At 47.4% G+C, this 27,825-nt stretch overlaps 1 protein-coding gene across 5 annotated transcripts; it reads right to left on the bottom strand.

Annotated features, from left to right (window-relative positions):
* Positions 1-370: 370 nt before the first annotated feature.
* On the bottom strand, positions 371-27,825 carry GCNT4 (glucosaminyl (N-acetyl) transferase 4). Of its 5 annotated transcripts, XR_005530207.1 has the most exons (3): positions 27,162-27,295; positions 2,076-3,715; positions 371-1,006 (listed from the first exon to the last, which is right to left on the bottom strand). XR_005530207.1 is itself a non-coding variant. In XM_039242100.1 (2 exons), exon 2 carries the CDS (start codon positions 3,712-3,714, stop codon positions 2,347-2,349), a length of 1,368 nt encoding a protein of 455 aa, XP_039098031.1. In that variant the 5' UTR covers position 3,715; positions 27,651-27,825; the 3' UTR covers positions 1,878-2,346. The 5 variants fall into 5 exon arrangements, 4 of the variants coding, with proteins under 4 accessions (XP_039098031.1, XP_039098029.1, XP_039098030.1 ...); XM_039242100.1 differs by lacking the exons at positions 371-1,006; positions 27,162-27,295 and adding an exon at positions 27,651-27,825 and having other exon boundaries at positions 1,878-3,715; XM_039242098.1 differs by lacking the exon at positions 371-1,006 and having other exon boundaries at positions 1,878-3,715.

Below are 27,825 nucleotides of genomic sequence, written 5' to 3'. Positions count from 1 at the left end.
AGATGTCAGCAAGAACTTGTGTATTTAAGATGAGAAGGTAGGAAAAATATTTCTACCTCTATCCACCATCCAAGCCCCTGGATCAATTTGCTAATCATATTGGCTTCAAAAGAACCCCAGACGCGGTAACAGGGGTTTCTTTGTCCCTGGATTCATTTATAGAAGTTGCACATACTTCTATATGTGCAGCCTGCACATACGGCTTCTTTTATATTTCAGAGGTTTTCCAGAAAAGGTAAGTGGTTATGTTTCACAATGGGGTTGGATCTCTGTTTTGTTTTGTAATAACACTACTCTATGATATTTATTGTCAATAGTTTGTCTCTATTTTCAAACCAGTTCACATATTATTTCAGTTGATTCACACACACACACACACACACACACACACACACACACACACACACACGTGAGGAAGCCAGGGTAAGCATCCAAGTTCACTTCAAAGAGCAGGAAAACCGAGGCTCCTAGAGACAAAGTGACTTAGCTTGTCACAGTCACACACACCAAAATGGTATGTATCTTCTGTGGAACTCAGCTCTGTCCAACAGTGACTTACTTTTAAGAAAAGGGGCTTGGTCACAGTTGTTTTCTGAAGAATGAAATAATGTGGAGCTGAGTAGGGAGGGGGAAAAAAAGGAAGAAAAATGAGTTCTAGGGAGGAAGAAAGGGAGCATAGTGATATCACTTGGCAGTCAGCATCATATGCTTTAAAACAAGCAAAGTGCATTTCACAGGTAGAACACAGACATTTTAGAAAATATTTAAATACCTTAGTCTCCCAAATGGTCTCATATTGGCTTTGATTATTACATCTTTATGTAGATTCTGAACCTGACACTGAAACATAAGACCAGGAAGAAATTTTTATATGAGCCTCACGATTTCCGAAGAGACGTAAAAATGTTACAGTCTGTTCTCAGGGCTGTGCTCCTGTCCCATTTCAACTCCAGCACAACACAGTTACATTAAAATGGATGTATATTTGATTCGTTGTGGTAGTTTTCTATAGAATAGGTTTTAAAAAACATCGTTAGTGAAAATTCTTGCTATGTTCTTAAGAAAGTTAACTTTTCTTCTCGCTGTATCTAAGCTGAGAAGACATCAGTGAACTTAGAGGTTTTATCATTTTAAGTCTGGATTCTACCTGATAGTTACTGGAGATGTAAGCAAGAGTTTTAAATGACCATCATAGTTAATTCAGAAAGCTGTCATATTTTACACAACCTTTTTGAGAAAACTCAGTGGCTCTTAGCTTAATGGTTCCATAAAACAAAATTATACTAATTTCACTGTAAAAAAAAAATCCCTACATATAATGATAATCTATGAGCTAGAAGACTTAGGGTGGATGTTCAGGAGTATAACATTTGGAACTACTAACCACGTTCTTATTTTTCATCAATAAGTGTGTTTTAAAGATAAATGAACTAAAAAAAAGGAGACCATTCATGAAATCATTGTGTGACATGATGCAAAAGTCCTATAAATCCCTTTGCTTCTCTTCAGGCACCATCTGTCCCAATCCCCCTATACCCCACCCAACCTCCCCAACATTCATACACTATAAACGCCCCACCGACAGAGTTTCGTGACTCTGAATTGAAAGAGTGAGGCACTAATAGGTAAATTATGCTTTGGCAAGCAGGTAACTGGACTATTCTCTGAGCTTTCCTGAGGTAGTGGTTTCTCCTTCTAATATTCTTTTTTTTAATGTTTAGTTTTTATTTTTGAGAGAGAGAGAGAGAGCATGAGCGGGGCTGGGGAGTCGACAGAGAGGGAGACAGAGGATCTGAAGTGAGCTCTGCACTAACAGTGGTGAACCCGATGCTCGAACTCACAAACTGTGAGATCACGACCTGAGCCAAAGTCAGACACCCAACTGACTGAGCCACCCAGGCACCCCCTCCTCCTAATATTCTAATGGTTAAAAAGAGTCTAGGGAGCTGAATTAAGCGACAAGTGGAGAGGTGGTCACTAAAACGCTTCTCTGAAATTGGTGGTTTAAAAAGTTATGGGATTATACAACTCATTACAACTTGAGTTTAATTTCCTACATGTTTCTGAAAAAGTACCTGGCACATAGCTGGAAGTCAATAAGCATCTGATGATTGTTTCAGATCTCTGGTTTAGCTCCAGAAGACTACAAGGAAAAACAAACATAAAAACACCCATCCAAGTGCAGGCTAATTGTCACCAAAGTCTAGGTCCTTTTGCCATATGTGTGGAATTTTGGACACCTCTCAAACTATGAGGTTAAGCTCAAATGGCACTGGGCATAGTATATAGCACACAATTCTGTATTAGCTCCATTTATCCGATAACCTTATTTCTATCATGATGTTATCATGATGTGATTATGGGACTTTTAGCCATAAAAATGGGATTTTTTGAGGACAAAGTAATCCATTCTCTCTGTTGTTCTTCAAGCTTTTCTGCCAGGCATTTAATCAAGACAGGGTCGACCTTCGAATCAAATTTATTAGCAAACCAATGTCCATCATTGATAAGCCACCTTAATTCTGCTGCTCCGTAGATACACACACTTCGAAGGTGGGAGCCAGTACAACGTGGATACAAAAGGCCTTCGTGATAATTCCACTTGACAAGGCGGGTCTTACTCTGTAAGTCAGACACATCCTGGGCTGACCTAGAAATCTCCCCAGGAATTCCTGGTACCCGAATTAAGGTAGCCCAAAAATGTTCATCAGGTGAGTATGTATCTTTAGACCAGGCAAAAAAGTCTTTAACAAGAGAGTTGTTGAAAATATATTTAACAAATGCTCGACTTAAAACAAAATAAGCACTGCCAACAAATATCTCAATGTTATGAGGGGGGGCTTCCTTGGAGATGTTTGTCCTTATTGGTAGCTTCACATATTCATAAGGCACCTGTCTTAGTTCGTGGTGATAAGTGAATCTTTCCATTTTACTGTTAGGGGGTTTTACCGTTTCTAACATATTGGCCCCATTGAGTTTCTTCAGCTCTGACACTAATTCGAAGTTTGACTTCAAAGGAAAATCTTGCCCACACAGATTGATAACGTATTTCCACTGAACTGAAGACTTGAGGAGGTCTGACAAGCAATTTAAATCAGCTTGGAGTCTGGAAATGTGTGCATATTGTACTGTCTCTATTTTGGAGGCAACGAAAATATTGGAGAAGCACTTAGCCAAATTGTTCATGGCAACTTTGAAGGTGTCAGGTGACTTATAGTCATAATGGATGCAGTAAATATTGTGCTCGTTGTATATAGCATGGATTAGTCTTTCAACCATAATCGCGTCTTTATGAACAACCAAAGAATACGCTATCGGGAAGCTTTTCTCCTCCCTTGAAACAGGTTTTTGACGGTACCTTCTTAGGGTTTGATAAATGTCACAGTCACTGGTTATTGCCATGACGTCCTCATCATCCAAGTCGACGATGTCTCTCCTTCTTATTTCCAGACTCTTGCCAATTTCCAAAGGTGCCTGCTCATAGACACCCGAACAGTTAACTTCATACCTGACTTCATTCTTAACATTGGTGTATCTGTTTCTTACAAAAGGTGAGGTACTCAGGGAGTATTCAACCAAGTAAATGCCTCTTTGAGGGAAGAGGAGTCTTCTCACATTCAGAAGCTTCAACAGGGAGAACAACCATAGAGTTAAAAACAAGATGAAAACTTTCTGCTGTGCTGGGTATTTAAAACAACATTTGAATGTCTTCATTCTGTAAGAAGGAAAAGGAATAATGCAGGTGAAATAAGAGAAAGAGAACTGACAGACCATTAGTTCAGTTCAATCGATATTCACTGGGTACCTTTCACATGCCAGGCAGAAGGCTGGGCCCAACGGTAAATAAAACAAGGTTCTCACTCTTATGAACATTCAGAAATGAGGAAATGAGAATATATAGAATGGTGGTATTTTGTGGTATTCTGTGGTAATTATACCTAAATTCTGAGAGATGCTGGTTACCAAATAATGGCAAATAATGTAAGCTCCTAAAATATAGGCACTATGTAACTTTTACTGTCTGTGCTTCTGCTAAGCATATTTGGGGCGAGATTACTCTGGCATGGGCAGAGGTCTGGAGAGTCAGATGGCCCACCTGAGCCTAAAAGTAACATCCGTCTTGATTCTACCTTCAGATCCTCATTAGATATAGATCTGAAGTCAGATGAGGAGAGCCCAGTGAACCCCACTGCTATAGACTGAATGTTTATATCCCTTCCCAAATCCAGAGGTTGAAAGCTAAGCTCCAGCATAATGGCATTAGGAGGCGGGGGCTTTGGGAGGTGATTAGGTCATGAGGGTGAGTCCCTCATTAGTGGGATTAGTGAGCTTGTAAGAAGAGACCCCAAGGAGCTCCCTTAGCCCTTCCACGACGTGAGGCATGGATTAATGACATCCATACTATGTGAAGAAGCTGGCGCATGTGCCCACGGGGAACAATTTCCATGATATACTGTGAAACAGAAATAAGCAAAATGCCTAACTATGTTTACTGCGCTCACACGTGCGACAAAAAAAGATGATGCAAGCCGTATCTACACAGAAAGCGCACACGCTGGCAAACTTTTCTTTCTCTCTCACGACTACTCAACTCTGCCATGGTGGTGGGCGAGCAGCCACAGATAACTCATCAAGGAGAGGGCTTGGTTTTGTTCTAATAAAACTTTATTTACAAAAAGGCAGCTGGCTGACTATTTCCTAAAGGATACTGTGGAGACATGATACTGGGAGCAGGAGCTGCTTTGCAGGGTGGGGTGGGAGAGGGTGGGGGCTTAGGGGCCCAGGTGGGAGGAAAATGTACTTATCAGTGAATATCCTTTTTTCCACTTTTTTTTTTTGTAGATAAAAACAGGCTAATCAAGTGAGGGGCACAGATGGGTTTATTTTGGGAGCAGTAGGAAGACGGAACCAGAAAGTGCCGTTCCAAGGCTTGAGGACAGAAGTGCCCGCTGAGCTCACAAGGCTGCTTCAAAGAGGTTCCAACCCTGAGAACTGGGGAGGTCTGAGGTCCCCATGTGCAATTTCCTAACACATCTCAATAAATCTTAAATGAGGACAATCATTGTTCCCAATTTTCTTAGAATTAACAAGCAATCTGAACCTGATTTATTTTTGTAGATTTCTTCACCACAGATCAATGGAACTAGCTCTCCTGGGAAGGACATGCCCTCCTTCACCTTCGTTTGAATCACTCGTTAAACAATAACACCTTATTGACAGTAGACTGCCCTGCAGAACCTGCCCCCCCACCCCCGCCCAAGCCACCTTGCAGCCTCTCCTCAAGTTTCCTAAACGTCCTGTTTCTCACTGTCTTCTTTTTTTTTTTTTTTTTTAAATATTTTTATTTATTTCTAGGAGAGAGAGAGAGACAGCGTGAGCAGGGGAGGGCCAAAGAGAGAGGGAGACACAGACTCCGAAATAGGCTCCAGGCTCTGAGCTGGCAGTCAGCACAGAGCCCGACACGGGGCTCGAACCCACGAACCGCGAGACCATGACCTAAGTGAAAGTCGGACACTTAACCGACTAGGCCACCCAGGCGCCCCTTTTTTTTTTTATTTTTAATTTATTTTTAATGTTTTTATTTGAGAGGGGGAAAGAAAGAGAGAGAGAGAGAGAGAGAGCGCATGAGCAGGGGAGGGTCAGAGAGAGAGGGAGACACAGAATCTGAAACAGGCTCCAGGCTCTGAGCTGGCAGTCAGCACAGAGCCCGACGCGGGGCTCGAACCCACGAACCATGAGATCATGATGGAAGTCGGACACCCAACTGACTGAGCCACCCAGGTGCCCCTCGATGCTCTTCTCACGCACACTCTCCCTAGCCCTCTGAAGGCTCATGCCCACATACACACTGCCAACACCTTTATCTCCAGTCCTCACCTGTTGTCTAAGCTTCTGACATGAACATCCGGCCAGCTGCTTGACGGGCATATCCACATCCCCACAGGAGGCCAACTGAGTCCAAAACTGAACCTGACATCTTTACCTCTCCTGTGTTTTCTCTTTCAGTTTATGGAGACACCACCCATTCAGTGCCCCACGCCTGAAACTTGAGGGTCATCTGACTCTTCCTTTCCTTCACATCCACACTAACAAGCCATCTCGTAAACAGGCCCCAATTCATCTCCTTTTCTCCATCCTCATTAGCTGAATCAGCACCCAGGTCGCGAAATCCATCAGGCTCATGGCTCTGGGTCCCTTTGTCAGGTCTCAGCCTTCTGCTCCTCTGAAGCAAAATGAGTAGGGTTCCAGCCACACCGGCTCAAGGCCAAGGTTCCTGCTCGTTCTTACAGAGCGTGGGAAAACTCACTCCCAACGCACAGGGCAACAAGCTTCTTCAGAAGCTCGAGCACATGTTTAGAAGTAGGTGTTGTGATAAAATTTGATTCAGAAGATTCATCAATCCCAAATCAATCTATCTCATCTAGGTCCCAATTCATGGTAATTCGGCACACACAGGAAGGAGCGTACATAAATGGCTAGAACTAGAATGACTCTTACCCAAAGTAAATTTTTGCTTTGTCATTTCTCCCTTTACTGACCCACGGGATCCCTACTTAGAATAGTTCCCCCTGATGCCACAGTGGAAAGTGAAAAAATCTCCTTACGTTTCTCAAGAGGTTTGCAAGTCTTCCAGAGTTGTCATGGCGTTTATGATGTGCCATTTAACCATCATCTTCACACTTACATCAAAAGGCAAAGGCTGGCTCTCTGTCCTGTCACCCATTCTCGAGGGCTCTGCTGTATGCTTGCTTCCTCATCCTTCCTGAGACACCGGGAGCATACACTTCCTGATTCCAGCCTGGTGCCTAGCGAGTCCGATTTGAGCTGGCGGGTATGGCACCTGCCCACGGAGGGAAGGCCGCGGGGCACAGTGGCAGGGAGACGTGGCGGGCTCTCTGTGGGGCGTCCTGGGGGCAGGGGCTGAGCTTCGCCAGCTGGGATGAGAGTTAATTCTAAAGCAACGTGGGGGAGGGAACTGGGACAGCCCAGGCATCTGGCTGTCTGATTCTCCTTTCCTGCTCTGGGCATCTTTAAGGAGGAGAGCTCATATGTCTCCAGGTCAGCCTCAGACGCCAAGGGAACCGAGCAGTCCTCCAATACCACCTTGTCTCAAGTGCAAGTAAAACTGCTTCCCTTGCTTACCGTGGCCAGAAATCCCTTTGACTGAAAGATGTGGTTGATATCTATCTATCTATCTATCTATCTATGATGGAATACTGCTCGGTGATCAAAAAGAATGAAATTTTGCCACTTGCCACATTGCAGCAACATGGATGGAGTGAAGCGAAATTAGTCAGAGAAAGACAAATGATAAAGCAGATGAATATAAGCAAAGGAAAGATAAAATAAGAACAGAGAGGGATGCAAACCATAAGAGACTCTTGAGGACAGAGAACCAACTAAGCGGAGGGTTGCTGGAGGGGTGTACGGTGGGGGATGGGTTAAATGGGGGATGGGCATTAAGGAAGGACTTGTTATGATGAGCCCTGGGTGTTATACGGAAGTGATGGATCACTAAGTTCTACTCCCAAACCAATACTACACTGTACTCCCAGCTTTGGTGAGAGGTCAGTAGGACGCCCCTGGGCATGAAAGCCTGCAGGTTAGAGTCCACAGTTCCCAACCGTGGCTCCGCTTTTTCCTGGACAGAACCCGTGTGTGACACCCTGGTCAGGAGCCCCGGAGGGCAGGGGAGGGCGGGGGTTGGGGGTGGCAGGCACCTGCCCATAGCGGACTGCCTCCCTTCTCTGCCACAGGCAGTCCAAACGAGCGAGTCCCCACAGGCCCCGGTTTGGGGGATGGAAACGAGCTCCTGATGGCTGTCCAGGGCTGGCTGGCGCCAGGCCGCCCGTTCCACCAGCCACATGGTTCCTAGGAGACTAGGGCAGCAGAGCCACCTTCTGCAAACACCCCACCCCGGCTCCTTCCCTCTTACAGGCCCTGACCAGGAAGCAGGCTGGTGTTTTGCTGCCAGGAAGTGGTCTTATAATTACATTATGAATGAGTGCCCTTCCACCTGCCCAGGCAAATAAGGAAGCCCAGCCCACTGCCAAGTTCACTGCCACCCAGGTATGAGTTCCTAGCGACGAAGACAGGGCTGAGAAGGACATGGATCGCTCTAGCTACCTCAAACAAGCTGTTTGGATAATTCCATAAAAACCCAGCACAGATGTTGAATGAAGCCATTCCCCCAAACCATCTTCTAGTCCCAGTCCTTCCAGGCGCTGTTTACAGGCTTAAAAGAAACAGCACACGGTGCACTCAGCTAAGTGGTTATAATTGCAGTCAGGGCTAAGTGGCCACAGCCATGAGCAGCTCTTCCCCAGACTCCCCTTAGGTCAGCAATTTCAAAACCCAGGACATGCTCGTCATCCCCGGGATGGAAGGAGAATGGTCCATCAGGACAGGGAGGAAGGAGTCTGAGGAGAAAAGTACTGAATGTCGTTCAGCTTAGGGACCAAGAATGAGGGACCTAGCGTTCAGATTGCAGATTGGGTGGCCTCGGCCCCCGCCCCTCCCCCGACTTCCTTGCTCCCGCTCTGCACGACCTGACTCCTTTCCAGTAACTCAGACAGGTAGTGGGGCACTTGGGAGGGAAGAAAAAGTATGTGGGCTTCAGGATGCCCCAGACCCGGGCTTGAATCCCTGGAGGAATACTGAACAGCTGTAAGACTAATCAGTGACTTCACCTCTGAAGCCCCGTTTTCCTACCAAACGGGAATGAGAAATCCCGTCCGGAACTGCCGGGAGCAGCTGTGAGGGCACAGGAGACCCGGCATGTGAATGGGGTCACCCCTCAGAGGTGTGTACCGCCTGCCTCGCTCCAAACCTTGGGGTTTTCTAGAATGGTACACGGAATGCGCTGTTAGGCAAACAGTGTTAAGGAAATGACTGACCTCTTTTCTGCCAAAGTAGGAGGTGGAAACATCATAAGGAAGCAGCCGAGAGCTAAGTCCTTGCTCAGGGGCTGAGCTGGAAAAAGCAGAAGCCACACAGGGTCCTGCAATACACGTTTCTCCCTGCGGCCACACAGCCAGGACTTCAGCTCAGAGGAGACCCCCTTTCAGCTCAGGAACAGCCTGTCGAGTGCCTGGACCCTGGACAAGTCGCTCAACCTCTCCACATTTCCGTGTCCACATCCGAAGTACGTTAATACTAGCAACTACCTATGGGATTTTGAGGTTAAATGGGGGTGATGCATGCAAAGTGCTTTAACACAGTCCCAATGGTGACTGCTTGGTCAATACTGGCTGTGGCTTCATCTTCATCCTCATCACCATCATCTACTCTCTTCTTCCTCCTCCTGAGCTCTGACTTCTTGGAAGATCGTGGCCAAGACCTATGACTTGCCCTATTTTTTAAAATCTATTTTCTATTTCCCCCCACATTCACACTTCAATGCTTCCATATAGTGCTCCTTACTAATTTAACACCATCACTATTATCAGTGTAGAATCACCGAACAAAGAGTTGTTAACTTGGGGCAATGTTCTGAGCCCTCTGCATATACACAATCCCCTCCTCGGATCAATGAGGTAGGTACTACTTTTATGCTTCTTTTACAAGACAGGCAACGGAAACATGTGGTAATTGAGAAATCACCCAAGGTGAGCTAGATTCCCCATTACCTGAAACTTGAACACAAAGACTCTTGTTCCAGAGATGTACTCTTAACCTTCTAGGTAATACTATCTCTTACAAAGTTTTCCACAACAGTTTTTGTCCTTGACCAAAATATCTCATTACTATGCCTTACCGATCTGTCCTAAAGCTCAAACTGGGATGAACATCAAATCAGCAAGTCCTGAGACCTTCCACCCAGTTTAAGGGATTATGTACCTGAAGAATCAGCCTCCAAGACGCTCAGGGAGGGACTCATTCTATTCCCACAGACAGACGCAGGGGCAGGCCAAGGTGCTACAGCCGAGACTAGCCTGTCTGCTAGCCAGCCATGGAATCCATCGAAGGAAAAGAAAGCTAGCTCATCCTAGAAACTCTGCGGGCAGTTATTCACATCTCCTATCCCATCACTGACTACTTACTGATGTACTTGTTCTCATAGTGATCAGCCACACGGTCTGGGCTCCCTGAGAATGACTACCTAGTTTGGAAAGCTTTCTCTCCACATGAAGAATATTCCCTCGGTAGGCCATCTTCAAATTCTTAAACTTGGTATCATTATATGTTACTATGAAAGATAGGATTTGAAGACTTTATTGATTCAGAAATGTCAGGATTTTGTTTTTTCCTAAAGAAGAATCATTTTTTAGAAATTCTTCCTAAAGAAGAATTTTTGTTTCTTCTTTCCAAAGAAGAATCGTCACTTAAGAATGCTACTATAAAGATGAATTCACTAAAAAAAGAAAAAAAAATTCCTGACGTAGTTGAACAAGCTAAGGTCCTTCCAACGCAGCTCCTTGATTTCAATAAGGTCATTGATTCTCCCCTTGATGACATGCTCATCACCAAACTGAGAGAAAGTTTTCAAGTAAGACCATTGGTGGGAGGAAGACTCCGCCGAGATGCATTTCCTCAACACGCCCACAGCACCCTAAGAGTCTGTAAAGAAGTAGAAAGGCTAGTTTCTTGCCCAGATGACCTTACATTCTCATTGTTCTGAAGACAGCAAAGCAAATATTGATCCAACTGTGAGCAGATAAACAGTGACCATACAAAACACAACAATGGCATGACTGGTCCAGAAATACAATACAAACGGAGGTCAAGTCCTCGAATAATAACAAGTTAGCATCTCAAAAAGGAAAAGGAAACGTTTTTCCATTCTCTGTTTATGAAAGCAAACACTTCCATTTTCTTAAAAAAATGAGCAAGTGAGTAAAGTCTGAAGAGGGAACGAAAGCTCACCAGTAACCTGCCACCTGGCAAAGGCATTCTGCGGACATTCTGTCCTTCCAGACTGTTTTCCATAAAGGCACCTTTGCGGGCTTGCTTTTTCACAAGAAGCCTGCTGTACAGATACTGTCTTCTCTGGTTGTTGTTGTTTTATTTTCATGTCACAATATACTGTGATTGAGTCCTTTCCTGAACTGTGTCTATAAATTGTTAGAAAGTAAACAATTTCTAACGGAGGTCAACATACTTTTCTACAGGAAAAAAAAATTTCAGTAATAGAATTTACTTTACTGGGCCTTCTGCACCAAAGCTTTATTAATTGTCCCGTAACGTCTGAAGAAGCCTAGATGTTGGGTGAGAAAGCAGAGTCTGGGCCGTCATTTAACACTGTTTCATTCTTGGGATGCCTGGAATATGTTCCTTTCATTGCATACACGCTTTTGCATCCAACTGCTCCCCAATCCAAGGGACTGGACAGAGGGGGGACTTCTGTTCCCCAGTAACCAGAACCTCCTGGTGGCACTCAGTCCAGCCCAGCTCTACCGCCCCCTTGACTGAGACTGTTGGTCAAAGTCAACAAAAATTGTCACACTACCACATTCAGTGGACACGTACCCCTCATATCCTCATGGTCTATGCTGAGCACTAATACCATTTGTGTCATTTATTCCCTTTAATAAACCTATGAAGTTTATTATCCCTATTATTCATTCTTTTTTTAATTTTTTAAAAATTAAAAAAATTTTTTTTTTTATGTTTTATTTATTTCTGAGAGAGAGAGAGAGAGAGTGATAGAGACAGCATGAGCAGGGAAGGGTCAGAGAGAGAAGGAGATACAGAATCTGAAATAGGCTCCAGGCTCTGAGCTGGCTATCAGTACAGAGCCCAAAGTGGGGCTCGAACCCACGAACTGTGAGATCATGATTTGAGCCGGAGTCGGACTCTTAACTGACTGAGCCACCCAGGCGCTCCTCATTCTTTTTTTTTTTTTTTTTTAAATTTTTAAATGTTTTATTTATTTCTGAGAGAGAGAGAGAGAAAGAGAGAGAGAGAGACAGCGTGAGCAGGGGAGGGTCAGATAGAGAGGGAGACACAGAATCTGAAGCAGGCTCCAGGCTCTGAGCTGTCAGCACAGAGCCCGACGCGGGGCTGGAACCCACGAACTGTGAGATCATGACCTGAGCCGAAGTCGGATGCTTAACCGACTAAGCCACCCAGGTGCCCCCTTATTATTAATTCTTTATTCCCCCCCATTAATATCCCCATTTTTCAGATTAGGAAACTGAGTCACAGCGAATAAATACCTAGTATGTGAAAGAGCCAGGGTTTTCAACTCTGGCCCAATTTCAGAGTCTGCACTATCAGCCACAGTGCCAGCTGCCTCTCCAATCTCTTGGCAGGAGGAGAACCCTGTCGGTTCTAAAGTGTTTTGAATGCATCCACACCTTCCCACTCCACAGGAACCACCACAGGCCAAGTTACCATCAACTCTTACCTCTCAAGGAAATAACTTCCTCACAGCCTCCCTCGCAAGTCCCTCTAATCCATCCTCTGTACTGTTGCCAAAACAGCATTTAAATACATCAATCAGACCACTCCCCTCCCTAGTGCCACTCCCTACACTTAAAACCCTTCACTGGGTTTTCGGCTGCACTTAGAATAAAACGAGAACTCCTTTCCATGGCCCCAAGGCCCCGGCAGTCCAACCTTCCTCTCCAACTTCATCCTATTCTCCTCTTCTTGGTCATTACACTCTAAACAACACCTGTCTTCTAAAAGTTTTGGTTAGAGAAACAGAGCCCTGCTTTCCAGCTCAGCATTGACAGTGTGTCGTCTGCTTGGGATTCTTTCTCCCTTTGCCTCTCCCCCACTTGCATGCAATCTATCGCTCAAACTAAATAGATAAACTTAAAAAAAAGTTTCTAGAACACCAGTCTCCTGCCTCAGGACCCTTGCACTTGCTGCCCCCAGGTTCAGACCATTTTTCTCTAGATCCTGGGGTTACTGGCCCCTCTCTGTCCTTCAAGCTATTTTTTAAAAATGCTTATTTATTTTTGGGAGAGTGAGCAGAGAGAGAGAGAGAGAGAGAGAGAGAGAGATGGAAACACAGAATCCAAAGAAGGCTCCAGCTTCCAACCTCTGAGCTGCTAGCACAGAGCCTGATGCAGGGCTTGAACCCATGAGATCATGACCTGAGCTGAAGTTGAATGCTTAACTGACGGAGCCACCAGGTGCCTCTGTCCTTCAAGCTTTAACAGAAATATCCTTTCCTTGGGTTGTCTCTGATCACCCTTCTCCGGACTTTCTCCTGACCATCAGACTCGTGTTTTCTTCCAAGCACTCACCACAGCAGCAGTTACTTTGTTTGCTTGTTTATGTCTGTCTTCCGGACAGGCCTTGTTCTCGCTCTACCTCCAGCCCCTGGGACATACCTAACTGGTGCAGGATAGTGGGACAAAGTCAGAAGATCCAAGTTCTAGTCTGGGCTGTGTCATCAAAAACTCCTCAAGTCACCCTGGCAAGCCATTTAATCTTGGGTAAGTCTTTACTTCTCATGTGTTAAATGGAATAACATTTCTCTATCCAGCAATGCTATCAGAAAGTCCTATGACACAGGCGTGTCAAAGGACTCCAGAAAACAATTTTGGTATGCAAATGTCAGGTACGGGACCTTTACAAAAGGAAGGGTTTCTTGGAATGAGTCCGTATGTTGTGGTTTAGTTTTATTTTTCTAAAATTGTTTTTTAATGTTTTTTTCTGAGAGAGCGAGAGAGAGACAGACAGACAGACAATGCATGAGCAGGGGAGGGGCTGAGAGGGAAAGGCAGACACAGAATCCAAAGCAGGGTCCAGGCTCTGAGCTGTCAGCACAGAGCCCAAAGTGGGGCTTGAACTCATGGACCGCGATATCATGACCTGAACTGAAGCTGGACGTTTAACCGACTGAGCCACCCAGGCGCCCCTACTTTTATTTTTCTAAAACAGCACATGCATTGTTTCCTTCATTCTGACTCTCTAATTATTTTTTGTTTTTCACTCCCTGACAATGTTCTTTTTTGCCAATGTCTGGTGTATATATTGTTCCTGAAGGCGTACACCCATCTTAGATCTTGAACGGCAGGAAGATAGCAGCACACTCGGGTCCACCACCCTCTCCTCCAGTTCTCCCAGCACAGCTTTTCAGACAGTATCCAGCGACCCCCTGGGGTGATGCCCTGGCGGAGGCGCCCGGCCCTCTCCTCCTCCCCCAGCACTCCTCCAAGGGCAGCCCCCCAGCCCCCACAGGGTCACCCATGGGGAGAGAGAGCCGTCTCTCACCCCTCCCTGGGGCCTGGAGGCTGGAAGGGGGTCCTTCGGGTCCCCCACAGCTCCCTGTATATCTGTATAAATAAATGGGATTTTAATGGAGCCCCCCCCCCCCCCCCCGGTCGTTATCACTGTGTGATAGTCTGTGTCTCCTCTCCTGGCCCTCCGCTCTCTTCCTCTATTTATTTCACTCTTTTTTTGGGTTCCACCCTGAGCCCTCGGGCCCCCTTCAAGGTTCCTGTTTATAAGCCCCATCCCCTCTGCCCCAGACTTGGATGTGAAACTTGTCTCAATAAACCCTTCGGAGTAAAATAAAAAATTGTTAATTGTTAGAGGTGTTTTTTTCCCCTCCACCTGCTCATTATCTTTTGAAAGACTGATAACCAAAGGATTCCTTAACTTTTAGATGTCATTATGTTATTTTGTGCTTTTTCACGAGGAGTTGTGGCAAATATTCAAAGGCTGCTTTAGTACGTGCCTTCTGAAAAGTTTAGGTTTCTGCATTAAAAACGTATATCATTATTATTCATAAAAGAAAAGTTACCAAGGAAGGCACATGCCACCAGGCCTGTGCAGTCACGTTCACGTTCAGCTCAGCAGCTTCTGTGACCATGTACGGAAGAAGCTATGCGATTTTCCCCTCCGTTCAGTAGGTGTGGGGGCAAGGCTTCTCCAGACTGCGGAGCTGTAAGACTCGCTCCCTGCTCGGCAAGGCCATCCCCAAGGACCCCATCACGCACAAAGCAGGACTGAGGGCTCTACAGCCGCACGAGCACACAAAACATAGCCTCAGCCGGGGTCTCCGCCAGTGCTCAGCGGCTCGGATGGTTCAAACGGTCTCAGCGCAGGAAAACAGGACACCCCTCATCCAAAGGGGATGTAGTAGAGGCACCGGCAGAACTGACAGCTTCCTCCACGGGCCGAGCGCTTGGGTCTGCGAGTGCCAAACACTGCGGTCACCAGCTTTGACAGTAAAGATCTGAAGGAAAATGCTGGGTGTGGACATCAGTTTGTCAACCACCTTTTTATAATCCTTTCTACCAGTAGCTTAACTGGAGCCTCTTAGTTTCGGGGAGAAAACTGAACAAGCCGCATCAGGATGTATTTACCAGATGGTGGTCCCTCAGGGTCTTCAGAAATGTGGACTGCAGCAGGGGAGCGAAACATGTGCAGGATTCAGCCAGGTTTTTTACAGTCCCCAAAACTGGGAGGTAGCCAGCTTGGTTCTGGCTTTGTGGCGTGTGGTTCACAGGGCAAACATCAAAAGCTGGTTGTGTGTGGGTTTTTTTTTTTTTTTTTTTCTTTGTTGTTTATTATTGTTGTTTTGAGAGAGAGAGAGAGAGAGAGAGAGAGAGAAAGCAGGGCAGGGGCAGAGGGAGAGGAAGAGAGATAATCCCAACAGGATCCACACTGTCATCTCAGAGCCCCGTTGGGCTCAATGCCAAGAATCTGTGAAATCATGACCTGAGCTGAAATCAAGAGTTGGACACTTAACTGAGGGAGCCACCCAGGCACCTGTTTTTCTGTTTTTTTGTTTTTGTTATTAATATTTATTTATTTTTGAGAGAGAGAGTGCACATGCAGGGGAGGGGCAGAAAGAGAGGGGGAGACACAGAATCTGAAGCAGGCTCCAGGCTGTCAGGACAGAAACTGACGCGGAGCTCAAACCCACAAACTGTGAGATCATGATCTGAGCCCAAGCTGGATGCTTAACTGAGTGAGCCACCCAGGTGCCTCCCATGCACCCCAGTTTATACAGCTTACTGGGCAAAACTACAGGGCTACCTCTTTAGCAGGAATTCTAAAGGGCCATAAATAATACTACTGAATGAAGTTTTAATTTTGTAACGGTTTGTGTTCCTTATTATGTCGCAAAACATTAAGAGCTTTTTTCCTACAGGAAAACAAAAAACAAAAAAGGAAGGGTGGGATTTCCAAAATATCTATGCTCTTAAATTTTATCTTGGATGGAAACAGCTTAAATAAAACGTTTCCTCCTTTTTAGATAAAAAGGTAGCAAAAAAGAGGTTAATTAATATTTGAACTGCCTCTCAAGCTTTATGAACACCAATCTTACACTCCTTTCTTAGGTTCTCCTTCTCTTCTCTGCCTTCCACACTTAGCTGGACACAATACAGAACCAAAATATATTTAATGCTCTAGATATAAAATGTGGGTTGAGAATATCTTGGTTTCTTTTTCTACAAAGAAGAAAGATTGAATTGAAAAACACTGGTGTCTTTCTTTTAAATGTATGTTTCACGAGTTTAGAAAGAGGAACAATCTTTCCCCACCCAAGGTCTGCATGGAATATAATTCACACACCGCCAAAATTTCTAGAAGCACTTATTTGCTATTATATGGCTAACTCAGTATTTTGTACTGGCCAAAATGAATTCCTCAAAGGTAGCCGCTGAAGAGGTACAGTAACCCCGACTGAATCTTTAATGTCCGTAACTATATCACAGAGGCAGCGCGGCGATAAACAGATGCGAAGAACGTGGATGGCAGCAATGGCTTAAGGCCAGGCCACATTGTCCACGGATGGACTGGACACACTCGGTTTTACACCTTCAGAAGAGCTCCTCTGTGTGCCAGGTTTTGTCGATGCCGCAGGGGACTGGGCTGGAGGTTTCGGGACGCTTCTGTGCTTCCACTGAAAAATTCACGACCAGCTACCGTGGCAGGACTACCATTCCGTGACATCTGTGTTCTCGGTTTACAACGTACGCATTGCCCCGAGAGCTTGTGTGCGTAGAGACGCAACCAAGTTAAGGCCCAGGAATTTAAAAGGAAGATAAATGGATGGCACAAATAAAATCAGCAGGGCTTGGAAACATGATGCCCAAATAGGAACTTTAAAAGCACTTCGTGCAGGGCTTCGTGCAAAGTGTCTCCAGAAGTCAGAATGAGAAACGACTCCAGGAAGCTCTCCAGTTGGCATCTGCTACAAGAATGTATTCTAGCAATGGTTTTAATTACAGTAACAGGTCTCTCAACATGAAGGTTTAGCTTTTGGGTTAATATGATAAAAAAGTCAAAGGCTTTAGTTTAAAACAATCGAAGTGAACTTACATGCCAAGGGTACAGAACGCAAGAGTAAGAACCAGACTCTTCAGATGTTCACGCGGATTATAATGTTACAATCATTACAACAGTCTGGTACTAGTGCCAGAACAGACACAGATCAGTGAGATGAAATTCAGAAACAGACCTGGCATGCAAGGACTTTATCTATGGTTCTGGTAGAGATGGCCGGTTGCATTCCAACATCCATCCTCCCTTCCTTCTTTCCTAAACGAACTGTTGGTGGCAGAAATATGCCCCTCTAAAAGCTTTTTCCTTCAGCCTCCATTGTAGAGCAACAGTCAATAAAATTGTACTGTGGGGTACCTGGGAAAGTTCTTTAAAGGAACCTGATTCAGAGGCAGGTAAGTCATTTTGTTCTTTTTTCTCCTTTGCCCACTTTTCTGTCCGACATGATGGCTTGAGTTACAGGAGCCATGCCGGGACCACGAAGAAAAGGCTGAGAGTATCAGAGACCTCAGCCCTGAAAGCCTCAAACCACTGAGCCAGCAGTAGCAAATACCCATCTGTATTCTTGTTATACGAGAAAAATAAGGCCTTACGTGTTTAAGCGACTTTGCAAAGGTGCACTCTGGAAGATGACCATATGAAAATGGTAATGCTTCATACACATAGACACACAAACACACGAGCAAGATTCAGCTTCAGTGTAAAAAAAACTCTCTCAGTTTGAGCCCTGCGTCGGGCTCTGGGCTGACAGCTCAGAGCCTGGAGTCTGCTTGGAATTCTCTCTCTATCCCTCTCCCTCTGCCCCTCCCCTGCTCTCTTATCAAAAATAAATAAGTAAATATTTAAAAAATATATAAACTAGGTTACAACAACTGGGTACAGCTACTTGTACAACAGCTCAATCTGTATATGGTCAAGTGTGAAATTCTATGTAGCAGGCAATGTAAACTACTGGCAGGCGGAGGCTTTAGGTAAACACCTGAAGGAAAGAGGACTCCACGATTTACCAAATTAACTCTGATATTGGCACAAACTGGGTGGCCCTTGCATCACCCTTCAGGTGAAGCACCACATGGCTCTCGGCAAAACTCTACTTTGTATGGTTCTGGTCACAAGCAGGGGAAGGCCACAGGATCTCTGAAAGTCAATTTGCAGGCAGGCTGCCTTCCTGTAAGCTTATTTGTAACAAGCATGTTACCCGTCAAGGAAGATAACAGCGCCACTTAGGGGGAACCATGCTGAATCGATCCGAGCCCCTCCCCCTCTCTCCCTGACCTCATTCCACTTGACCCTCCTTCCCGACCCCTGCATCTCACCCTCCTCCTCTGTGTACAGGAGCAGTCAGTTCCATAGTCCTGAGGCTGTTCTGCAGGTCAGGACCGGGCTCACCCTCAACGCCCCACGCCGGCTCCTGCACCCAGACCCCACCCCCGGGAGGCAGCAGCCAGGCCTCTCCATTGGGTGGGATGGTGCAGGGGCTGGAGCAAAGCCTTCCACGTTCGCCTGCTCCGGGGAGGGGGGAATCAGACCGTGCCCACAGCAATATTCCTACAACTTTTCTGTAGGCTTGAGATTTTTCCAAAATAAAAAGGTGTGTGTTTGTTTTTCTTTTTCAAAGTGGGAATCATAGGGGTAAATGGGAGCCTGTGGGACGACAGGCCTTCCAAAGCCCCCACCTCATATGCAGATGCAGGCAAACTCATTTCTCATAGCCAGGTCTTAAACATCTCTACGTCTGGGGTCATTGCTGTCTTCCTTCTGGGAGTATCTTCCAAGTCTTACCTGGTTCACTACTTTGTTATAAAAACATCCTCTCTTGTTCCGTACTTATGAACTAACTAGTCAATGCCCATGAAAATATTCTTCCTTCTATTATTTTGTTGTGGTTCAATATACTTGACCTAAAGTTTTACCATTTTAATCGTCAATGCTAAGAAGTCTCAGCTTCTTGGTTTTCCTAGAAAAGCCATTCGATCAATGCTGGAGACGTCATGGGGGGATGAGTGTGTGGACAAATGGTGGATAGGTGGGTGGACATGGATGGGTCAGTGGTTAAAATTTTAACCATTTTAAGTTCTGTAGCATTAAACGTGTTCACTGTTGTACAACCAACACCACCTCCTTCCACAGGACTTTTTCATGTTCTCCGGCGGAAACTCTGTACCCAGCAAACCCTAACTCCTCATTTCCTGCTTCTGCAGCTCCTGGCAACGACCCCTCTACTTTCTCTTTTTATGAATTTGATTCCTCTGGGAACCTCGTATTAGAAGAATCACAGTCTCTGTCCTTATTTTACTTAACATCATGTCTTCAAAGTTCATCTGTACTGAAGCCTGTGTCAGAAGTTCCTTCCTTTGAAGGCTGAATGATATTCTATTCTACGTACATACTGCGCTTTCTTTAGCCGTTTGTCAGTGGATGCTTGCATCGCTTCAGCCTTTTGACCATTATGAATGCTGCTGCTACAGACGTGGCTATACAAATATCTGCTCGTGCCCATGCTTTCACCTCTTTTGGACATATATCTTATACACACCTTCAGTCTTATATATGCTACTTCTACCCCCTTCAACTGCTTGCCTGTCCATCCATCAAATGTTTACGGTGTGCCCACCATGTGCCAGGGAGGCGTTATGTTAGATTCTATAGAGATACTAGAAACTGTCCTGCCTGGAGGGATCCAGAGAGAAATAAATAGCAAGGTCCTAGGTGACTTGACAATACAACCCAAGAAATCCCAGTTACTTCGGTACATCTGAGTGTTAGTGTATAATTTCTCAGAAGAGAGAAGTCACCGGGTAGCATGTAGAAATGGTTTTTACTCAGGGATTTTTTCCTGGCACAGTGTTACTTATATGTCCCTCCTTTTTAGGATCTCTTCTCTGGTTCCACACCCCCTTCCTTCAGCTCCACAATCTCTACATTATTCTAGTAGTAGTTTTTCACAATCTAGTCTTTGGAACTTAATTTGTGTCTACCCTGAGTGTCGCTCCACTTCCGTCTCCCGACCCATCTGATACTACACCCAACTCTGCCTGTCCGGGAGTAGGGTGGGGTGCTTGCTGGGACGGGTACAGGAAGAAAGAACGTGGTGGAAGAGGGGGGCTGGGCAGAGAGAGCCCTTCCTTGCTGCACTCAGGCGGAATGTGGGGGTGTGGAGAAAGGACACAACAACGCAAATATTCCAAACATGCCACCATGACGCAGAGGAGCAGAAGGAAGACGGAAGGAAGCTTGGCCGGCGCAGGAGCTATGCCAGCCTTGCTCTTCCTGGTCCTGGGCACACCTGGCCACCCTCTGCGGCAGCGCGAACGAGCTGCTACGGGATGTCTGGATCTGGAAAATGACCAGGAGAAATGCCAGCATTTGCAGAACCTTTAGAAGCAGGTCCAGCCTATCCAGGATCAGACAGGCCGACTGCCTGAGTCTGAACACAGACAGGAAGCTCTCCTCCAAAGGGAACATCTCATCTGTTTTCCCCTTAACTAGATGAGAAAAACTATAGAAAGGGACTGGGGAAGGAAGAAAAGCAATCCAAGAGCTAGAAGCACAGAGTACTCGTGGAGATTCACTTGAGGTTACGAAGAGCTCCCTTATCACCAGGCACTGTTCTATTGCTTGCCATGGTAAGCGAGCACATCACATCAAAAGACATTTGGCAGCATCCTGGAGGGGAAAGCAGGCTTGGATTTTCCTGAGAGCTTTGCAGTCTGGTTTAAGGCTAGTCTTTCAGTGCAGAGGGAGGGACGGGCCAGAGGGCTTGAGTAGGACTGGATAAGGATCATGAATGATAGAGCAGTGTTGGATTCCAGGCACCCTTTCATGCTCTAGCAACCATGGCTAAAAGCATTCTTGCCATAAAGTTGTTCTGCTTTTTACATTCTTTTTTAAAAAAAATTTTAATGTTTATTTTATTTATATATGGAGAGAGAGAGGAAGAGAAAGGGCATGAGTCGGGGAGGCGCAGAGAAAGAGGGAGACACAGAACTCAAAGCTGGCTCCAGGCTCTGAGCTGCAAGCACAGAGCCCAACACGGGTCTCGAACTCATGGATGGAGAGATCATGACCTGAGAGCTGAAGTCAGATGCCTAACCGACTGAGCCACCCAGGGGCCCCTGCTTTTTACATTCCTAAAGTCTGTTTGTACAATTATATTATCTAATTGTACTCCTTTCAAAGTCATATATGGACAAAATTCTACACTTAAGAAATTTTCAATGACCTGAATCTCGTGGCTAAAATGTGAGCTATAGCACAAAACTCTCTTGAGGTCTAGAGCTTGGTGGCGGTCGTGAGGTGTGGGGTGAAGGAGAGGGAAAAGACAGGGCACAATTATCGCTTCCTATTATTTTGAAATGTCTGAATTCATCCTAATCTGACTATAAAGAAGCTGAAACTTACCTAAGCAAGAAAGCAGAAGCAGAAAACCCCCTAAGCTGACAGTATAAACAAATCTGGGAGAGGACAACAATCACAGTCATGGAGTTCCAGGCAGGTGACTGAGTGGGGTGCAGAATAGAGGGACACCAAGGCTGGAGTCAGAGAACACAGTTCTCTCTCTCTCTCTCTCTCTCCAGAGCAACCCCAGGAGGGACGCTTGAGAGCAGCTGTAATTTAAATGCAAACAACGACATGGCTGATGACAATTCTGATGTCAGCCCCACAAGGACTGCAAAAGATGCCAAGTTTTTTAGCCTCATTAACCGTGAGGAAGGCCTCTACCAAAGCTACTCGCACTGTTATGAATTCCTCTGGCCAGGACATCAGCAGCCAGATTAGCAGAGGACACGAAGGTTTATGCGAAAGAGGGTAAAAGGAAGATCCAAACAGATCTGGACAGACTCGAATCCAGTAAGATGCAATCTAACGTTGATAAATACAAAAACCAGCGCTTAGGTCCAAGACATTAACTGCACCCACAGCAGATGGAGAAATGGGGTTTAACAGGAGCATCTGGAGAGAATAGCTCAGGCTTTGGCGGATGGTGTGTTTGGGAGGAGTAACAGTTTGTTGGCGATGAGACTGCCAAAAGATTTTTTTTTTAAAGGCAGCAAATGCAAACCCAGACCCAAATCAGTGTGGTCCTGGGCAACATGAGAACCACGTGGCTGCACAACCTGCCAGCCTAGAGTCCCCTTAGAGAGCATCTTCCCCGGGGTTAGACCCTGGGGCAGAAGAAGGGATGGGTCTGTGTCTGGGTATAACGCCCCACAGGGACACTGACTGGCCAAAGTTAAGGAGAACAGTGAGGAGCCAGTGAGCACAAGAGGGAAATGGAAGCTGGAGACTGAAGAAGTAAAAATTCAAGAGGAATGAAAGCTGGCTCCAAATGATGGAACACAGGGTGCTGGGTCTCATCCCCAGAGGTTCCCATTCAGCAGATCTGGGCGGTCTCCGAATTTGCATTTCTAAGTTCCCAGGGGAGGCTGATGTGGCTGGTCCAGGGACCATTCTCTGAGAACGAGTGCTCTAAGAAACAAAATTGTAATTCAGAAAAAAAATTGTAGGTATTTCTGAGATTTTACTAAGACGCAATGGTCATTCCCCAGGAAGTCCAAATTAGGGAGAATTTATTGGTTTTAAATCCCCACATATTGGGGCGCATGGGTGGCTCAATCCATTAAGCGCCTGACTTTGGCTCAGGTCATGATCTCTTGGTTCTTGAGTTCAAGCCCTGCATCAGGCTCTGTGCTGACAGCTCAGAGCCTGATGCCTGCTTTCGATTCTGTGTCTCCCCCTCTCTTTGCCCCTTCCCTGCTCATGCTCTGTCTCTCTCTCAAAAATAAACAAACATAAAAAAAACCCCACACATTTTTAAGATGATGCTCCTTTTATGATTTTATGTTGCTAAACAGAAGTTTCACCTTTACTTCTGACCCTTAGTATTTCTTATGAGTTCAGCTTCATACAGCAAAATTCTGTTTCTGTCTCTGCTTCATTTTTTGGCATTTTATGTAGTGGGCAGTCTACTTCGGTCTTTTTCTGCTCATCCTGTCCTGATGTATTATATTCAGCAGGTCAAGCCTCATTACATATTAAAATGTGACCTGTTTTCATCAAATGGTATCTGGCTTCCCATATCTCTTAAAATAGTAAATATCGATCTAGTCTTTTCCTCCAAGAGCCCACTCTGAGCCCACCATGCCCAAGGGCCCATTAGATTTCAAACCAGCTGCATTCAATTCCTGATTAATTTTATTTAATCTTATATACTCGAAGCTTTAGCCTTTCGATCCCAGTAGGAAAATCACCAGCATATGGAATGCATATAAAATGACATGCAAAGCAATGCAAATTAATACAAAACATACATGTCTAAATTGCTTGGGAAAAGTCTGTAAGCTTTGACATTGATATTATCTACTTTGCTTCTCTACAGTCTAGTGAGCAGTGACCAGATTCTTTCATTACAATTAATTTTATATGGCATCCAGCACCTGACACCGGTTAGCCTGCTAAATGGAAGGCGCCCCTGTCTGTGAGTTACGCAAACGGGATCCTAGCCTGAACTTGGCCACTGTTTGGTTCTATGGCCTTGTACAAGTTCTCCGAATTCTCTCGTTCTCAGATCCTACATCTGGAAGTAATGAGGTGACATCATCACAATAAAACTGCCAGCACTAAGGCTTATAGGCCAGCACAATGTCCACATCGTGTACTCATTGTGTGTTCAGGATGCACACGTGCAATCCTCACCACAGCCTGGGAGAGGGTACGATCAAGTATGCACCCCGTCTGTGTGGTGTCATTTCAGAGATCGGGAAACTCTCATCAGGCAGTAAGCGAGGGAGCCGGGCCCCCAGCAGCACTGCTCCGGGGGCCACTCAGCTGAGCTGCTGCCCGATTTCCATCTGCGTTTCTACTACACGTTAAGTCTGCATGATCTACGGAGTAAAAGTTCACATTTCACAGTCCTATGTGCTTCAAAGTACCATTTCTGTAAGATGTGGATGGTTATAGGAGTTGGGTGTCCAAGTGCCAGCCCAGCCTGTATTTACCTGAAGGGGCTCCAGGTATCCTTCCCTGCCCACTCGCTCCATCCCTTGCACATATACATTGTGGGGGACGGTCGCTCATCTTAAAAAAGCCATCTCCCTTTCTCTCCTCTCCGCTGAGGACAGGCTTCCAGGGAGGCAAGCCTGGAGGCCACTGCCAGTCCTCAGCCCGCAGCGCGCCCCGCGGACCATGCCGGTGCTCGCTCCCATGCGGGAGACGTGCCACGCTGGCTCTCACCTCTCCCCATGAAGGCAGGGGCTTCACCCGGGTCCACACCAAGTGTGGTGACGCTCCAGCACAGGTGACACGCACTTCACTGGAGCATCAGCCAGGGTCTCAGACTCAACCAACCAAACACATCTTTCCTCCAAAACCTGCCCCTCCTCTAATGCTTCCTTTTTTTTTTCAATGGCCGCAACATCTGCCCAAACCTGGAGAGAGTCAGCCTGTCCTCTCCCACACAGAAGTCGTCACCAAGTCCCTCCAGAGTCTGCCTTGAATCCCAGCACCTGCTGCCACGGCCTCTCACAGCCTCGGAAGAACCCTGTTTACCTTCCCGGTACCTCAGATGCATTCTCACACAGCAACCTAGTCTTGTTTTGTTTTGAATGCAGCTCTTACCAGGACACTCTCCGGTGTGAAACTGTGCAGAGGAATTAATTCCACAAAAGGGCCCCAAGGCCTGGCGTCACGAAGCCCTGGCACCCTGCTCGCCACGCCCGTGCCACTCTCCCTTCACGTCGAACTGGACCTCTCCATTCCACGAACCGTGTGCTAGCTCTCCTGTCTTAGGCACACCGCTCCCTGGGCACAGAATGCTCCTTTTCTCCTTCTCTGCCCTGAACTTCGTGGACGCCACTCCCACTCATCCATCGGCCCCCCTTACATCTGCCCAAGAAGGCCACCTGCCTCTATCCCACACTCAGAACATCTGCACTCCCACAGCACACAGCACTGGCCAGACCTACAGGAAGGTCTCAACAAATGTGGCCTGAGGAACTGACTTTTCAACCCTGCATCACAGAATCTCACTCCCTTGCTGCATTCTTCCACCTTCCAGCCTAAGAAGGAAATCCTTTGAAGGAGACACAATCTACTTCTGATAGGGGCCCTAAGATAAGCCCCAGGTTACCAACTAAACTAGCAGCGGCAGCATTCAGTGATTTTCAAGGGACAGAACAGATGCTGGGCACAGGCATGTACTTTCTCGACTTTGTCACCTCCCCCCATTCCGCCCCTCCCCCCCGCTGTCACAGCAGCCATGATCTGCATTCATTTAAAGTGAGATTGATAACTATTTACTACCTGTTTATCTTGAGGGTACTTACTTAGCATTGTGCTATCAAGTGCCGACTTTGACTTCTTCCCCAATTATGCCATTCACTCCTACCTACCACGCTGCTGATAACTGTGGCATTTAGCAAATTACTTTGGCATGAGTAAACTTTGGAACGAGTACAAGTAATAAACAGGAAGGAACGCTGCTCCCCATCTTCCCCTCTCCCAAATTCTTCTATCAGTTTCCCAAACTCACTACCACACAACCAAACTCTTTGGCTATTGTTTCTCTGCTAATAAAAATGATAATTCAACAGCGTCTTAACTGGTCATTTCTCAGACAGCATTGGATCCTTGGAAAGTGCAGCATAGGAAATGTTCTCTGCCATAACTCATTCATTTTTAAAGATTTTAATTCCTCCAGACACTATCAACAAAGGCTGTCAAAAGGGACAGTTAGGTTCTAAAATGCCTTAGGCTGCTAAGTGGTTTAAAAAGGGCACACTTCATGCATGTAAGATCACAAAGGGTGACTTCTATGTCTACCAAACCTCACGGGATACTTAATCTGAGTCCTAATTTCCTTCAAATTCTCGTTTGTTGCTCTTCAACTGTAGGGAGGAGAAGGGGAAAGGATAAGGGTCTGAGGGCTAACACCACCTCTGCGTGTGCCCAGGTAAGGGGACAAAACACAAGGTCCCAGCCCAAAACGGCCCGGAAAGCACCCCCCCCCCCCCCGCCAAGACAGAACTTAATTCTCAAAATTTCCAGGCAATACCGGCTCACTCACACCGTTAGTCTAGGTAAGGATGGGTAAACTGGAGAGTCCAGACCTCTTGGCTCGGATCCCCGGAGGCTCCAAGCTCGTAGGGGGACGTCCTGGTCAGCTCTGCGGCATGAAAACTTGACCTTAAAAAGCAATGAAGCTCGTCCCTGCGGAAGGCACCGCCGCGAGGTCCGCCCCACAGCTGGAGAGTCCCCCCGCCCCCACCCGAGTGGCCAGTGCTAATGGACAAGCCACTGGAGCAGCCCATCCCGGGCCACCCCGTCCCTCGCCCGCCCACGCGCTTCCCGCCTACCAGGGACGAGGACGCCCAGGACCCGGGGCCCGGCGGGGCTGGGGCTGCGGCGAGGCTGGAGGGCTAGCTGCGCGGGGAAGGGGGCGTCGCGCCCCGCCCCTCGGCGCCCCTCACCTGAGCAGCCCTTGTGCCGCGGGACCGAAACTGCCGGGGCCCCAGCCTCGGAAAGGGCGCGTGCCGGGGCCGCGTCCTCACCGCTCGCAGAGAGTCCGCGGAAACCCTGGTGCGGACACGCCGCCGCGCGGGTTACCGAAGTTGCGGCGTCCGCGAGTTGCGCGGCGGGGTCACCCGCAATAGCCCCCGACCCCATCTCCGCCCGCCGGGTGCCCGCGCCCTTCCCCCCGGCACCCGCAGGCGCGCAGCCAGGCCCGGGCTCAGCCCGGGATCCCGCTGCGGCGGCACCCGGGGGTCGGCGTCCCCGCCCCCACCCCCGAGAGGAACGTGGTGCCCAAGTTTTCCCCAGCGGGAAAGTCAAAGTCTCCGGGAGGAGAGGGTCGGGGCGTCCCAGCCACTCCGAGGCTGTGACCGGAGCCCCGCACCCGCCACCGCGGGACAGCCCTGCACCCCGGCCCCGGGCGTTCCTCGCTGGCCTGCGTGGCCAAATCGACTTACGAAAGGGAGCAGGGGAGCCCCGAACGCGGGGTCCCCGCGGCTGCAGAGGCCGTCCGGGAGGGGGCCGCGAGCTGCGCTCCGGGCTCCCGGCCCCTCTGCGGCGGCGGCGGCTCGCTCCCGCCTCCTCCCCTTTGGCCAACTCGGCGGCGCGCCCTGCTAGGGAGTTGCTTTCCCTCGGCCGGGGGTGGGAGAGCGCCGAGCGGCCCCCGTGACGTGGAGGGGAAAGGAGGAGCGCCGTCGCCGCGCTCCCGCAGCGGGAGCTCCCCGCCCCTGCACTCCGGGGTCCCCGCTCCACGCTTGGGACAAAGTTGCGAGGCGCGCGGGCGGCGCGCTCCACTCCGGCCAAGCCGCGCGGCATCTGCGCCGCTGCCCTGAGCGTCGTCCAGGTTCGGTTTCCCACCCGCGTTGCTATAGACAAGAAATCCGAGGTCTGGGGAGCCAGGAGACTAGCCCAAAGTCGCTCGGAGGGCGGTGACAAAGCAAACTTACATCTGCGACTCCTTGCTCTCCCCCAAGGCTATGCTCTGTGAGGCTCCGGCCCTGCAGGATTTGCCTGGCTCTCATTGGTGAGACTGGGACAGTGTCCCACGCAGCCGGGAGAAATATCTAGGAACAGCGTGGGAAGGTGGAGCTTTATGGCCAATAAATAGGGTGCAAAGTTGTT

This window comes from Hyaena hyaena, unplaced genomic scaffold (assembly GCF_003009895.1).
Source record: "Hyaena hyaena isolate Hyena2069 unplaced genomic scaffold, ASM300989v1 scaffold_205, whole genome shotgun sequence".
Classification (NCBI taxonomy): Eukaryota; Metazoa; Chordata; class Mammalia; order Carnivora; family Hyaenidae; genus Hyaena; species Hyaena hyaena.
This window is presented reverse-complemented; position numbering and strand designations above follow the sequence as displayed.